At 35.4% G+C, this 15,144-nt stretch overlaps 1 protein-coding gene across 1 annotated transcript in view; it reads left to right on the top strand.

Annotated features, from left to right (window-relative positions):
* Positions 1-15,111, top strand: part of BMT2 (base methyltransferase of 25S rRNA 2 homolog) — an 81,570-nt gene extending 66,459 nt beyond the window's left edge. Inside the window, exon 5 of the mRNA XM_003407218.4 lies at positions 1,897-15,111. Within this exon, the coding sequence (XP_003407266.1) occupies positions 1,897-2,526 (630 nt within the window). The 3' untranslated portion in view covers positions 2,527-15,111. The remainder of the gene's footprint in view (positions 1-1,896) is intronic.
* Positions 15,112-15,144: the final 33 nt, after the last annotated feature.

The following is a 15,144-nucleotide window of genomic DNA, read 5'->3' on the forward strand; positions in this document are numbered from 1 at the left end:
TAGAACAAGTAGACAGAAAATCTGTAAGGATGTAGAAAACTTGAAAAACACTATCATTTAACTTGACTTAATTGACCTTTATGGAGCATTCCACCCAAAAACTGCAGACTACACCTGTTTTTTTCAAGTACAAATGGAACATTTACCAATCTATACCATATTGTGGATCATAAAACAAGTCTCAATAAATTCGAAAGGATTCAAGTCATACAAAGTATGTTCTCTAATCAGAATGAAATTAGGCAGAGACATCACTGTAAAATTTCCAGATATTTGGAAAGTAAATAACATGCTTCTAAATAATTCATGGGTCAAAGAACTCACAAGGGAAATTAGAACCTATTTTAAAATAAAGATAAAATGAAAACATAAGATACCAAAATGTGTAGAATGCCACTGAAGTAGTATTTAGTAAAAATTTTTAGAGAACTAAATGCCTTTATTAGAAAAGAAGGAACGTTTTGAAAAAATGACATCAACTTTTCAACTAGAAGAAAAAAGCACAGTAAATTCAAAGTGCAATATGGCTATTAGACCATCCAGATGAATATGTGTCCAGCTTGTCTACCCACTATCAAGAATGAGAGACTAAGCTGTTAATTCCATCTTTGTTAATAACTGTTGCTCTATGTGAGCCCTGGTAGGGTAGTGGTTAAGAGTTTGGCTGTAACCAAAAGGTGGGCAGTTCAAATCCACCAGCCACTCCTTGAAACCCTATGGGCAGTTCTGCTGTATCCTGTAGGGTCCCTCTGAGTTGGAATTGACTAGACAGCAACGGGTTTGATGTGCGCTGTCAAGTCAATTCTGACTCAGAGGGATCCTATAGGATAGAATAGAGCCACCCTGTAGGGTTTCCTAGGGTATGATATTTATGGGAGCAGATCACCAGGTCTTCTCTTCCGCAGAGCTGCCAACCTTTCAGTCAGTAGCCGATCGCTTAACCGTTGCGCCACCGGGGCTCCTTGCTATATGATAAGGGTGACAAGTTTTTAATCAAATTTTAAAGCTGCTTTCTTATTCAGGATCATTTCCATAGAGTTTTAATATTCAACCAACTAGGCAATGTTATATTCGTTTAGTTGTAGTGGTTCCCAGAGTCCTTTGACTGAGTTAATTAAATTTAATATGTAGTTTATTTCACATCAGGAATTAAGTGTTTAATAAATGTGACATTAAAATTACTTTTTAAGATGGTTAAAGTTAATGGTTTAAAAGACCTTTTCAAGATCTTGAAAAGTTGTGGCATTACGCTGCTTGTACAGATTTTATAATCTTCAGTATCCTTTTTGACTTTGATTCATCTTGATTTCATGGTATTACCTATTTTAAAGTTGTTTTTATGTTAGCCCTTTTTTTTGAAACTGAGATGTTGAAGTGTGGATATGACTAAGTTTAGAAGTAAATAGATTGTTTTTGTAAACTCTTACTAAATTAAATTTCAAATAAAACCTTATGATTTTTCAAAATTATGTATACTAGAAAATTATTTCTAATTTCTAATGTATTGTTGGACAGAAATGTATATTTTTAAATTATAACTAGAAATTCTCAGATGTTAGTTGCTCTTTAAATCCGTGGACGTTGCAAACATTTTGCGCTTGACTCTTAACCTAAAGGTTGGCGATGCTACCCTATAATACGTAGGGTCGCTGTGAGTCAGAATCGACCCAGAGGCAGCCAGTTTGGTTTTTCTTATCCTAATTGCTCTTTGAGATTTTTGAGACTGAAAGTTTTGGTTGAGTAAGGCTGTACAAGCTTAATAATTTACAAGGAAAGGTGCGTAATCAAAGCTGGAGTTACATAGAAAAGCTGTGAGATAGTCTGATGTAAAATCTGTTTAATAAAGCGAAAATCGTATTGAGGTTCTTAATATGCCTTGTTTTTCCCTTTCTGCAGAGTGTATATAAATGTGACTTCCTGAACTTACAGCTTCAGCAACCACTCCAGCTTGCTCAAGATGCTATAGATGCCTTTTTGAAGCAGCTGAAAAACCCTATTGATGCTCTTCCTGGAGAGCTTTTCCACGTGGTTGTTTTCTCTCTCCTCCTGTCTTATTTTCCATCACCTTACCAGCGATGGATTTGCTGCAAGAAAGCTCATGAACTGTTAGTGTTGAATGGTTTATTGCTTATCATCACACCTGATTCCTCCCATCAGAACCGCCATGCTATGATGATGAAAAGCTGGAAGATTGCTATAGAGTCCCTGGGCTTTAAACGTTTCAAATATTCAAAATTTTCACATATGCATCTGATGGCATTTAGGAAAATCTCCCTAAAAACCACAAGTGACTTGGTTAGTAGGAACTACCCAGGAATGTTATATATCCCTCAGGATTTCAACAGTATAGAAGATGAGGAATATTCTAACCCTTCCTGCTATGTTCGATCCGATATGGAAGATGAACAGCTAGCATACGGTTTTGCAGAGCTCCCTGATGCTCCATATGACTCAGATTCTGGAGAAAGCCAAGCCAGCTCTATTCCTTTCTATGAGCTAGAGGATCCCATATTACTTTTAAGTTAATATAAAAGCAAAGACCCTTTAAGTCCGGATTCCTAAACTAATTGCTTACACTAATTGGAAATATTACTATGAGCTCAGTACTTAAAATCTGGTTTGCATAGAAGAATTGCAAAGGTTTACAGAGTTTGCTATTTTTTTCTACGTCTCAATTTTAAAATTTATTCTTATATAGAAAGCTTAAAGTTAACATGCAGTGACTCCTGTCATAGCAAAAACCACTGATACTTTAGCATTTAGCACTTAAGATATCATAGAAAGTTACCTTGTTCTCTTCAGTGCTATCGTGAAAAATGAAGCATAATTCGCTCTGTATTTTCCTTCTCTTCAGATTTTCTATGTTGACATTAAACCATTGCAGTGGGAAAGTTTAAGATGTGTAGAAAGCTGTAGGTTGCACTTTGATGACTCACAAGTTAAATGTGACACAGATTGCTTTAGCTTGGTGATGCACTTAACTTTTTTTTTTTTCTAACTAAATTGTTGTCAGCAGCAGAAAGCCATTTTCTGTCCAGTTTTGTCTGATGATCCAGTATTTCCTGAACTTTCTGGAACTGGTGATAATTCTATTTATCCTTCTTTCTTCCATTAAAATCTCATTTGACAGCGTCAGACATTGGGAGAGAGGTTCCCCCCAAATTATGTATTATAGTTTCATTAGCACAGTATAATAAACACCATTGCCAAAGTAGTATTTTGGACCTTGGTGTTAAGTATATTTATCTGTGAAAGTTCACATCTACCTGTTTTTAGTTTAGGTTTCATTTACGAAATTTTCTATATAAGCAAGGAACAGTATAGTACTCGATGCTGACCTAAAACACCTCTGTGAAAGGGTTTGCACTTGTAAGAGAGCTTCTGTTCTAACTACCATATTTTCACATACATAACGCACGCCTTCTACATTTTTTTGCCAACCACACTCCCCCCACCACCTGGTGGAGCATTTTCATAAGCACTGCTATGTCAATTTTTTTTTACATGTTGCTGTGAAAAAAAAATTAGCATAGAGGAGCTTATGAAAATGCCTCACGGGGAGGGGGGAGCGAGGTTGGCAAACAAAAGTAGAAGGTGCATGATATTTGTGTAAAAATACAGTAGACTGAATTTGGCAAGGTCCTCGCCTTTCCATGAAGGAGATGCTGCACTACGAGTCTGCAATTATACAGAAAAATATAAAATTAACCCTCTGCTGGTAATCTCATAAAATGGTCTTGACCTTCAGTATTCCAATTTCCATCTAAATCCTAGAAGAAATTTTTCTTTGAATATATAAACCAGTAGTTGACAACCATTAGTTGGCATTGAATAATGTCTTTCTGTGTTTCTGAATCAGAAGCAAATGATTAAAGGGAAATGTATGTCCAAACAAGACAAGATTGGTTTTAGACATATAAGAACATTTAGTCCACATTGTCTTGTCAGCCAGCAATTGTTATGTAAAGTGTCATTTTTAAGAGTGCCACTGTGTGGATTTTTTTTCAAGTGGTTATTACATTAAAATTGCCTCATACTGAGGTTTTTGCACTGAAACTTTATCACAGTTTCAGATTTCATGGTTAATGTGTGTGTGTTTTTTTTTTAAAGAAAACTTGCATTTTCAATAGTTGATCCTAAATTTCATAAACTGTACTTCTTTACTCTGGTAAAACTGATGTTTTTGTGCATATTGTGAATTGCTGTAGTTAACTTTGAATGTCAGACTTTATTTAGAAGCATAAAATTTATCCTTTAAGACATAAACAGTTGAGCATATGTACCCGATATTTCAGATTAAATTTCACATGCTAAATGAATGAAAGGAACAAGATTGTAATTAACCCCAAAAAAGCCAGTCGGCTAAGTGCAGTAAATATTGATTGCTCAGATATGCCAGAAGTAACTGGAAATTCTATATTTACTTTCAATAGCATAAGATTTCCTTAATTATCATGATTGACTCTCTTTGAAATAAGCACTACAGGGTCATGTCTTAAACTCCCCCAAAAGGAAAAAAGTGCTATGTTCAGGATTACACAGAATTGTATTTTGATAATACCTTTTTTGCCATACTATTTTGTCTTCTTTGATTTGGCTAAATGTAATGTTAAGAGCAAAGAAAGCAATGTTATCAAATGAAACTGCTTTGAAAGTAAATGAAAACAGTGCTTTTGAGGGGCTAGTGTACTTATGACCTTGGAGTTAGCCTTTGTGTTACAACTGAAATGTTGGTGCTATAAATTCTTCTGATTGTTTACAGATGTTGACTCTGCTTATGCTCCCAAGTGTGCATGATGTTATTTTAAGTAGTACTTTAAAGAAAAATCTCTTTATAAAACCTACTACCACTTAGTATAAATTTGTTTGGATTTATAAGTATTGTTTCTTACTGTAAATTTAGCTTATTCAAATTAGGATGGCACAAGATTTAAATCTATATATATTCCACCAAAGCCAATTCAGTGTATGTGTTGAAATGTAAGCAGTCATGTGGCTTGGTGCCAGGTTATATGTGGAATGACAAGAGAAGTTAATAGGACCTCCTAATACTATATAGGTACTCTTCAGAATGATTTCATTTGGATATAAAGACATTAAGGGGCCTCCTGTCACACAGCAGGATTCTCCAAAATAATTTAGTGTTTCAGAAGCAAATGATGGTCATTTGGTTGTATTCTTCAGGATCATGACTAGATCAAGTAGTTTATACAATAGTTGCCAAGTTGGGGGAGGTGGCATAACAGAAAATGTATGTTTGTGTTTGTATTTTTTCACATTTTGTGAACAAAGCACATTTATTAAAAATTTTAAATTTTCTAATATTCTTTGTTTATTATTTATAAAAAAGTGTTGTGGTCCTTGACTTAAGTATTTCATTAAGTGATTTCACAATTGGCAAACAGTTTAGAACTTGAATGCATTTTAGAATTTCCCAACTGGGTTTCATCTAGTCAAATTCTTTAATTTTTTAAATGTATTCACTGGAGGCCCAGAGAGGTCAGGTGACTTCTCATTGTCATGTATTGTCATGCTTTTTATGGCAGAACCAGGCCCACAGCATAAACTCTAATTTATTGTATATCAACCATTTCATACTCTTATTTCCTTGGAAAGTTCATTTTGTCAGAGATAATTTAGTAAGTATGTCAGTCCTTTTAGGACAGCAAATGGCTTTCTCATGATGGGAAAGAGTTTCTTCATACATTGAACAAACATGCAAACTCTACCATGTGCATTGTGCTGGGGAAACAGCAGGGATCAGGGTGGTCACAGGTCCCTGTTTTGATCAAGCTTGTGATCTAATGGAGAAGACAATCTATATGTATTTAATATCTGCCTTTAGGGATTATTGCCTACTGATTTACAGCTTTGCCCTGCTTAAATCCCATGTTTCCCAAAAACAGGACAGAAGGCAAAAAAGTTTAAACACACACATACACACAAAACTGTTCAGCATATTATAAACACATTGTGGATCAAAACTAAACCCATTGCCATCAAGTCAGTTCTGACTCAGTGACCCTCATAGGGCAGAGTAGGACTGCCCTATAGGCTCTCTAAGGAGCGACTGGTGGATTTGAACTGCTGACCTTTTGGTTAACAGCTGAATGCCTAACCACTGCACCACCGAGGCACCATATTGTGGATAAGAGGGATTTATTGTTCATCCTTCTTAAAAAAAAAAGCATGCTAAATATAAATTCTTTGGTTATAAAAGACGGCAAAAAAAGGGGGGGAGGGGAATCAAGCTTTTGCTCCATTTGTCCGTAGTTTTTTTTGAGCAGTAGTGCTGGAATGGAATACAAACACAGCCTTGGCCAGTGTTAATTTTTTATCAGTCATGTTCTCTAACACATCTCTATTTAAATGAGTTTGCAGACACAGGCTAAAATATGAAGGAAAGATTTAAAAAAAAAAAAAAAAAGCAAAAATCATTTGTTTCCAAATTGCCATAAGCCATTTCACTAGGAATCTAAGATAACATTTTTCCCAAAGCCAACACAGATTAAAGATTTCTTAGAAATAAGGAAATTTCTGAAAAGAAGAGAGGAGTTTCAGAGTGATGCAGAGTTAACACGCTCAGCTGCTAACCAAAAGACAAGAGGTTTGAATCCACCGAGGGGCACCTCAGAATAGAAGCCTGGCAGTCCACTTCCGAAAAGTCAGCTGACACACATACAGTTACCATGAATCAGAATCAACTCGATGACAACTGGTTTAGGCAGGCCAAATCCCTGGAGCCTGTGTGCAAGAAGAAACATGCTTGGGAAACAGACTTCAGACAGTAAGTGGCCCTAACTAAAAGGAGCTTTATGTTCTCCAACCCCACTGAAGCATTAGCAGAGATTAAAGTATCAGACTGCAGGTTACCATGGAAACAGAATAGGGCCCTGGGATTTGAAAGTAAGAAGATACATCATTTTGATACAGAGGAAAGGATAGTCTGAAGCTTGTGTAACCCAAAGTATTATCAAAGTAAGGGACTCTGTTAGCTTGGCGAACTGAGCCAGTTAGAATAAGGAAGTACAGAATGGGAGTTAGGATGGCACAAACCATCTCTTTAGTTTTGTTTGTGGCTGACACCCTTTAGATACATACTCAACTGCTATTATCAATTTTATACAAGTGTTTTATAATGAACAGATGCATTCCTCCCTAAAATTTCTCAAGTGTAAAGAAGTAACATTTTCAATCATTGGTACAGTGATAGTATTACAAATAAATACAGATAGTAATGCTTCTATAAATTTCACATTCCACAAAATGTGAAACATGAAATTCAGAAGTAAGCAAGCACAGATCTTATAATCACTTTAGGTTGTTTATTGTATTATTTAGGACTTACACTGGACTAGGAACTATAAGAAATAGATGTCTGTCCTGCTCTTTAGAAACTGACAATATAGCTTAAGAAAAAAGTATGTAAGCTTTAACACAAGGCAACAAATTAAAATTTCAACATTGCAGAATAAGAATGATACATTTTGCTCTGCAGTGTATGGTGGTATCTACCAGTCAAATCTGTTCACTTGACCTTTTTGGCACGCTATCCTTAACCAATCTAAATGCAATTTACTTAAATATGAGTGTCCCTCATCATTGACTTGGCAAATGTAAATGATTGACCCTCCCTATCCCTTCAAGCCAACCTACCATTCTCTCCTTCCCCCTCTATATTAAGGTCCTAAAAAAAAAAAAACAAGCCTGGTCATATTTGCATTTAGCTTGTCCCTCTGCCTAGAATTTCTTCTTCTTTATATTTGCATGGCTAGTTTCTTTTTTTTTCTTTCAGTTTTTAACTTAAATATCACCCCTTCAAAGGAGCCTTCCCAGCCCATACAATGCAGACTCTTTACATCACCTTAGTTAAAATCTCTGCATAGCTCTAAACGTTGTGTGCCAGTCAAGTCAATTCTGACTCATAGTGATGCTATACAATAGAGTTTTTTTTTTTTTCCCCCATAGGGTTTCCTAGGCTGTAATCTTTACGGGAGCAGATATCCAAGTCTTTTCTCTTGCGAAGCAGTTGGTGGATTTGAGCCACTGACCTCTCAGTTAGCAGCCAAGCACTTAACCATTGTGCACCCAGGGCTCCTTTATAGCTCTAATCACTTGACGTTTATCTTTTTCCTTGTTTATGCACACGGGCAAGGACCTTGTCCACCTTGTATCTTCAGCTTAGAAAAATGCCTGTATGTGGCAGGTGATTGATAAATATTTTAAAAGAATTTATTTGTCTTATAAAATGGAACTGAGATTATGCGCCAATTTCTTTAAGTCTCTGGAGGTGATCTGATGCTGTTTATTAGTTTACTACTTAACATATTCTGAGCAGTTTAACCAGGCAGTGTTACATTTTCATATCTTCTATTTTTCTCCCCTGTGACTTCCCAGAATGAGGTAAAAGATACTCAGTTCACTACAAAATCTACCCTGCGAGGTTTCAATCAAATCTACAAAACAAACCATAACGCAAGATTGTCTTGTCCCTTTAAATACAAATTTATAGAACTAGGTAACCACTTCTACAGTATGTTTAACTCAACTCTCATTAAGCATAGAGATGGCTCCATAAATATAAGGGATTGCACTTAATATGAGTTAGGAGAATCACAATTTTACCTAAGAGTAGGAATGGATTAGAGATATTATTGCATTATATGAGAAGAAAACCCTTTAAATGTAGTTTAATTTCTAAAGTACTGACTTCTCTAGCCCTACAAAAGCATACCTAATATTGCTTCTATCACCTTCCAAGTTATCCAAATGCAGCCTTATCCATGCAGAGCACTTTTTCTAAAGCCACCAACTAAAGTTATTTATGGCACAGCAGAGATCTTGTGCATAACGACAAGTTTGGAGACTTAGTATTACCTTTTGGCGTGACAACAGTCTACAAAATTACAATAGAAGCAACAGAAAAAAAATTTTTTTTTTTTTTAAATAGCATTCAGCTCTAAATAAAGTCCTTTCAATAGTCATGATAACTTATTAACAGGTATCATTACTAAGCAACTATTATATAAAAAAAAAAAATTATTATATAAAAAAAAAAATTATATACCAGGTACTAATTAAGCACTTTGCAAATCTGTCAGTTTTGTCCTTTCGACAAGGCTATACAGTAAGTACGATTACCATGTTTTACCGCGGAGGAAAGTGAAACTTAGAAAGGTTAAGCAACTGCCTAAAGCTAGAGTTAGAAAAGTGGCTCAACCAAGATTTGCCTCAGGCCTAACTGACTGGTTGTTAAGATGCTGATCTGAAAAGCAAGCAAAGGGGAAAATTGAAAGAAGCCTGAAGAGGCTAAATAGATGTATGTAAAAATGATAGTGGTTAACATTAATTGAAAACTTACTGTCAAATTCTGTTCTAAATGTATAACTCACAATTCTCACAATAATCTTACGAATAAATACTATTAATATTTTCATTTTACAGATGGGGAAACAGCTAGTAAATGGTACAACTGGAATTCAAATTCAGGCAGTCTAGCTCCAGAACTCTTTGCCTTAACCACTGCTCTTTACTGCTTCTCATTATAACAAATAGCTAAATTAAGAAGTAGAGCAGAGAGGAAAATTACAGTGGAACTCTTAGAAGATATTTTTGATAGTATACAGAAAACAGAGATAAAAGATATGAAGCTTCTCAAAAATTAAATTTATACATTAAAATATGAAATGATAGGGAACATTTTTTAAAATTATCTAACAAATTAGAGAATCTTGATTAAATAGTCAACATTCTGGAAACATATCAGTAACAAAAGTAAACCTAAGGAGGAGTAAAATATTGAAAGGCCAACGAGCATAGGAGAAATATTTTAATAACAAATAGTTACCTCTCAAAAAAACTAAAGACCCACATGCTTTAGGATTGAATTACTTCAAACTTAAAGAAAAAACTTACTTCCATGCTATATAATCTGTTGCAGAAAATAGGAAAAAAGAAAAAAATAGAAAGCTATCCAATTAATTTTATAAAATGAATATACCATTTATACTAAAACTTAAAAAGATAACACTAGAAAAGAAAATCATGCACAGATCTCACTTAAAAATATAAAAAACAAAATATTTAATTCAGCAGTTCATTAAAAGGTCAGTGAGAATTTATTCCAGAATTACAAAAACAGATTAATAATGGTAGTTAATATGATAGATTAATATATCAGCAGTCAATGAGAAAAAAAACATATGAACATCTCAAAAGGTCCTTAAAAAGATTTGGTGGAATTTAAAACCAATTTCTGAAATATAACACAATGAAAAAGCTATCACAGTTAATTAAGAATTAACAGATCTTTTCCTTAAATATTCTCTTTTAAATGACCATCAAGATTATATTTAATGGTGAAAATACAAGAAGTTTTTTCTATTAAAGTGTACAAGAATGCCTACATTCACAATTTCTTTAAAGTTGGGCCAAAATTTTTAAATTGTGCTTTAAAATATGATTCAAAAATAAAATATGATTCAGGAGTAAGAAATATAACAAATGGAACCATAATTATTTTTTGGAAAATGTTATTAAACATAATATTTAAAAAATAATTTGGTGAGATAGCCAAATATTAAATGTAACAATATGTTTTTATAAAGTATCAATTTAAAAATATGCAAAATTTCAATATAAATATAACGCAAAAATCCCCGCCTCCTATGTTGTATCCAGAGAAATAATAGAAAATACATTTAAAATAATTTAATATGAATCTAGACACATCGAATATTAGAGAGGAATTCTCAATGGATCAGAAAAATGTAGACTCCTTAAAAAGAGAAAGCAAGGGAAAACTATACCAATAAGCCAGATCTGCAAGAGACCAAGCAAGAAGGCACCAGGATCACAATGGGAAGCTACTGTAGAAAACCAAGAAATTTCTAAAACTTGAAGAAGGTCAACACCAGGAAAGAGAGAAAGGATAAATTCAACAAATTAGACAACTTTATAGCTGATGAAATAGAATAAAATGAGCATTAAAGAATGATACTTGAACATTTATTTTTAATATCCTCAAAAGATGAAGGAAATGCCATAAAATGAGAAAAACAAAATTATAAAAGTGTAACAGGGAGGCGGGGCCAAGATGGCAGAATAACCAGATGCTTCCAGTGATCTCTCTCACAACAAGCTCTGGAAAAACAAGTGAAACGATTATATTTATGACAAGCTAGGAGCCCTGAACATCAAAGGCAAAGTTAGAAAATGGACTGAGCAGCAAGGGGAGGAAGAGACGGTTCAGAAGCAGAGAGGAGTTACCGGACCTGAATCACCGGGATCCCTCAGGGACCATTCCTGGGAGCAGTTGCAGTGGGCTGAGAGTAGCATTTGGCCGCAGTTTCCTCAGGGAGAAGCAGCCAGCCACACAACTTACTCAAACTCTGGAAACAGAGAAGAAAAGCACTCCTGGCAAAAGCTAAGTACTTGCGTATGTTTTACTGCGCCCCCGGGCCCTGGAGAAGGGATAAATTCACAATTAGGGGGAAAAGATAATTTGCCAACTCCACCAACCTGGGGAGCTCCAGACAAGAGCAGCTCCTGTCCAGACATAAACGGTCCATGGACGTTGAATACCTTTCCCCCCTGCATGGACCTGTGTGGACCTATTTCAGGAGAATAGGCCCTTGTTGGCAGGCTGCAACTGTTTCAGCTGTGCAGTGGAGAGGTGGCTGTTTGATGATTGACACCACTTTGCCTACTGAACAGGGTCCTCACCTACCCACATCAGGGGCCTAAGGACTGGTGGCTTCACTCAGGTCACACAGCCACCTGTGACGGAGGCCAAGGATAACTGGTACCTCCCAGCACTTACAACCAAAGCGTTGGGTGCCCATGGTCTGTCTGCAGAACACATCCACCTGTATGCTCTAGGGAAGAGGGACACACTTTCCTCAGAGTCACTTGCGGGATGATTCTCAGCCCCCTGCCTTGTTCAGAGCATGACCCCCTGCTGCAATCAGTACCTACACCAATCACCCCAGCTCCTCTAAGACTGTAGGACAAAGCCTGTGCCACACACTTGATGACCAGCTACCTGGACACCTGAGCTGAATCCATACAAGAAAAATGAATGGACTCCAAGACTGATATACGAGATAACAGCTCTAACCATCTCGTGACAGGACGTCAGAGCTTTGAAGGTGAAAATAATCAAGCTAGGTCACTCAAGCAACCCATTTGAGCATATCAAAATAAAACAAAACAAGAAGTTATGACACAGTAAGGAAACATAAAATAAACTAATACAATAAGTTATGCATGGCTCAGAGACAATAGTCAATATCAAGTCACATAAAGAAACAGACCATGATCACCTCCTCAAGCTCTCAAAACAAAGAATCAAGGGATCTTCTAGACGAAAGTGCATCCCTGGAAATACCAGAGGTGAAATACAAAAGATTAATATACAGAACCCTTCAAGACATCAGGAAGGAAATCAGGCAATATGCAGAACAAGCCAATGAACACAGAGATAAAGCAGTTGAAGAAATTAAAAAGAGTATTCAGGAACATAATGAAAAATTTATTAAGCTGGAAAAATCCATAGACAGCAACCAGAAACTCATAAGATTAACAACAAAATTACAGAAGTAGAAAACCCAATAAAAAGTCAGAGGAGCAGAACTGAGCAAGTGGAAGGCAGAATTGGTGAGCTCGTGGATAAAGAACTTGGCACCAATATATCTGAAGAAAAATCAGATAAAAGAATTTTTTTTTAATGAAGAAACGTGGGATTCTATCAAGAGAATTAACCTACGAGTGATTGGAGTATCAGAACAGGGAGGGATAACAGAAAATACAGAGAGAATTGTTGAAGATTTGTTGGCAGAAAACTTCCCTGTTATTGTGACAGATGAGAGGATATCTACCCAATATGCTCATAGAACTCCACATAAGGTAGATTTTTTTAAAAAGTCACCAAGACATATTATAGTCAAATGTGCCAAAACCAAAGATAAAGAGAAAATTTTAAGAGCAGCTAAGGATAAACAAATAATCACCTGCAAAGGAGAGTCAATAAGAACAAGCTCGGACTAATTGGCAGAAACTATGCAGGCAAGAAGGCAATGGGATGACTTATATAAAGCATTGAAGGAAAAAAATTGCCAGCCAAAAATTACATATCCAGCAAAACTGTCTCTCAAATATGAAGGTGAAATTAGGATATTTCCAGATAAACAGAATTTTAGAGAATTCATAAAAACCAAATAAAAAGTATAAGAAATACTAAAAGGAGTTCTTTGGTTAGAAAATCAATAATATCAGGTATCAACCCAAGACTAGAACACTGGACAGAGCAATCAGAGGTCAACCCAGACAAGGAAATCACAAAAATGAATCAAGATAAAAAAAACACTTAAAACAGGAAAACAGTGATGTTATTACGTAAAAGAAGACAACATTAAAACAATAAAGAAGACTAAGAAATGTAGTCATAAATCTTTCAAGTGGAGAGGAAGTTAAGTTTAAACTTAGAAAAATAGGGGTAAGTATTAAGATAACCACAAAGGAGACTAACAGTCCTATTCATCAAACAAGACCCCGGAAAAAAATAGAGATTCAGCAGAAACAAAATCAACAACAAATAAGAGGAAAAGACAATATATAAAGATGAACTACTCAGCACAAAAAATTAAGCAGGAAAAAGAAACTGTCAACAACACACAAAAAATGACATCAAAATGACAGCACTAAACACATCCCTGTCCATAATTACGTGGAATGTGAATGGACTAAATGCACCAATAAAGAGACAGAGAGTGGCAGAATGGATTAAAAAAAAAAAAAAAACACGGTCTGTCTATATGCTGCCTACAAGACACACACCTTAGACTTAGAGACACAAACAAACTAAAACTCATAGGATGGAAAAAAATATATCAAGCAAACAACAATCAAAAAAGAGCAGGAGTGGCAATAATAATTCCTGACAAAATAGACTTAAAAGTTATATCCACCATAAAGGGTAAGGAAGGACACTATATAATGATTAAAGAGACAATATACCGGGGGATATAACCATATTAAATGTTTATGCTCCCAATAACAGGGCTGCAAGGTCCATAAAACAAACTCTAAAACCATTGGAAAGTGAGACAGACAGCTCCACAATAATGGTAGGAGACTTCAACACATCACTTTTGGTGAAGGACAGGATATCCAGAAAGAAGCTCAATAAAGACATGGAAGCTCTAAATGCCACAATCAACCAACTTGACCTCATAGACATATACAGAACACTCCACCCAACAGCAGCCAAGTATACTTTCTTTTCTAGTGCACATGGAACATTCTCTAGAATAACCACATATTAGGTCATAAAGCAAGCCTTAACAGAATCCAATACATCGAACTATTACAAAGCAACTTCTCTGACCATAAGGCCATAAAAGAGGAAATCAATAACAGAAGAAGCAGGGAAAAGGAATCAAACACTTGGAAAATGAGCAATACCCTGATCATAAAAGACTGGGTTATAGAAAACATTAAGGATGGAATAAAGAAATTCATAGAATCCAATGACAATGAAAACACTTCCTATCAGAACCTTAGGAACAGAGCGAAAGCAGTGCTCAGAGGTCAATTATATCAATAAATGCACACATACAAAAGGACGAAAGGGCCGAAATCAAAGAATTACCCCTACAACTTGAACAAATAGGAAGAGAGCAACAAAAGAAACCCTCAGGCACCAGAAGAAAGCAAATAATAAAAATTAGAGCAGAATTAAATGAAATAGAAAACAGAAAAACAATTGAAAGAATTAACAAAACCAAAAGCTTGTTCTTTGAAAAAATGGATAAAATTGAAAAACCATTGGCCAAACTTACAGGAGAAAAACAGGAAGGAAGCAAATAAACTAAATAAGAAATGACATGGACGATATTAAAACAGATCCAACCAAAATTAAAAGAGTCATATCAAATTACTATGAAAAATTGTACTTGATCAAATTTGAAAACCTAGAAGAAATGGATGAATTCCTGGAAACACACTACCTACCTAAACTAACACAAACAGAGGTAGAACAACTAAATAGACCCATAACAAAAGAAGAGATTGAAAAGGTAATCAAAAAACTCCCAACAAAAAAAAAAGCCCCAGCCCAGACAGCTTCACTAGACAGTTCTACCA

Source organism: Loxodonta africana, chromosome 8 (assembly GCF_030014295.1).
Source record: "Loxodonta africana isolate mLoxAfr1 chromosome 8, mLoxAfr1.hap2, whole genome shotgun sequence".
In the NCBI taxonomy this organism is placed as follows: Eukaryota; Metazoa; Chordata; class Mammalia; order Proboscidea; family Elephantidae; genus Loxodonta; species Loxodonta africana.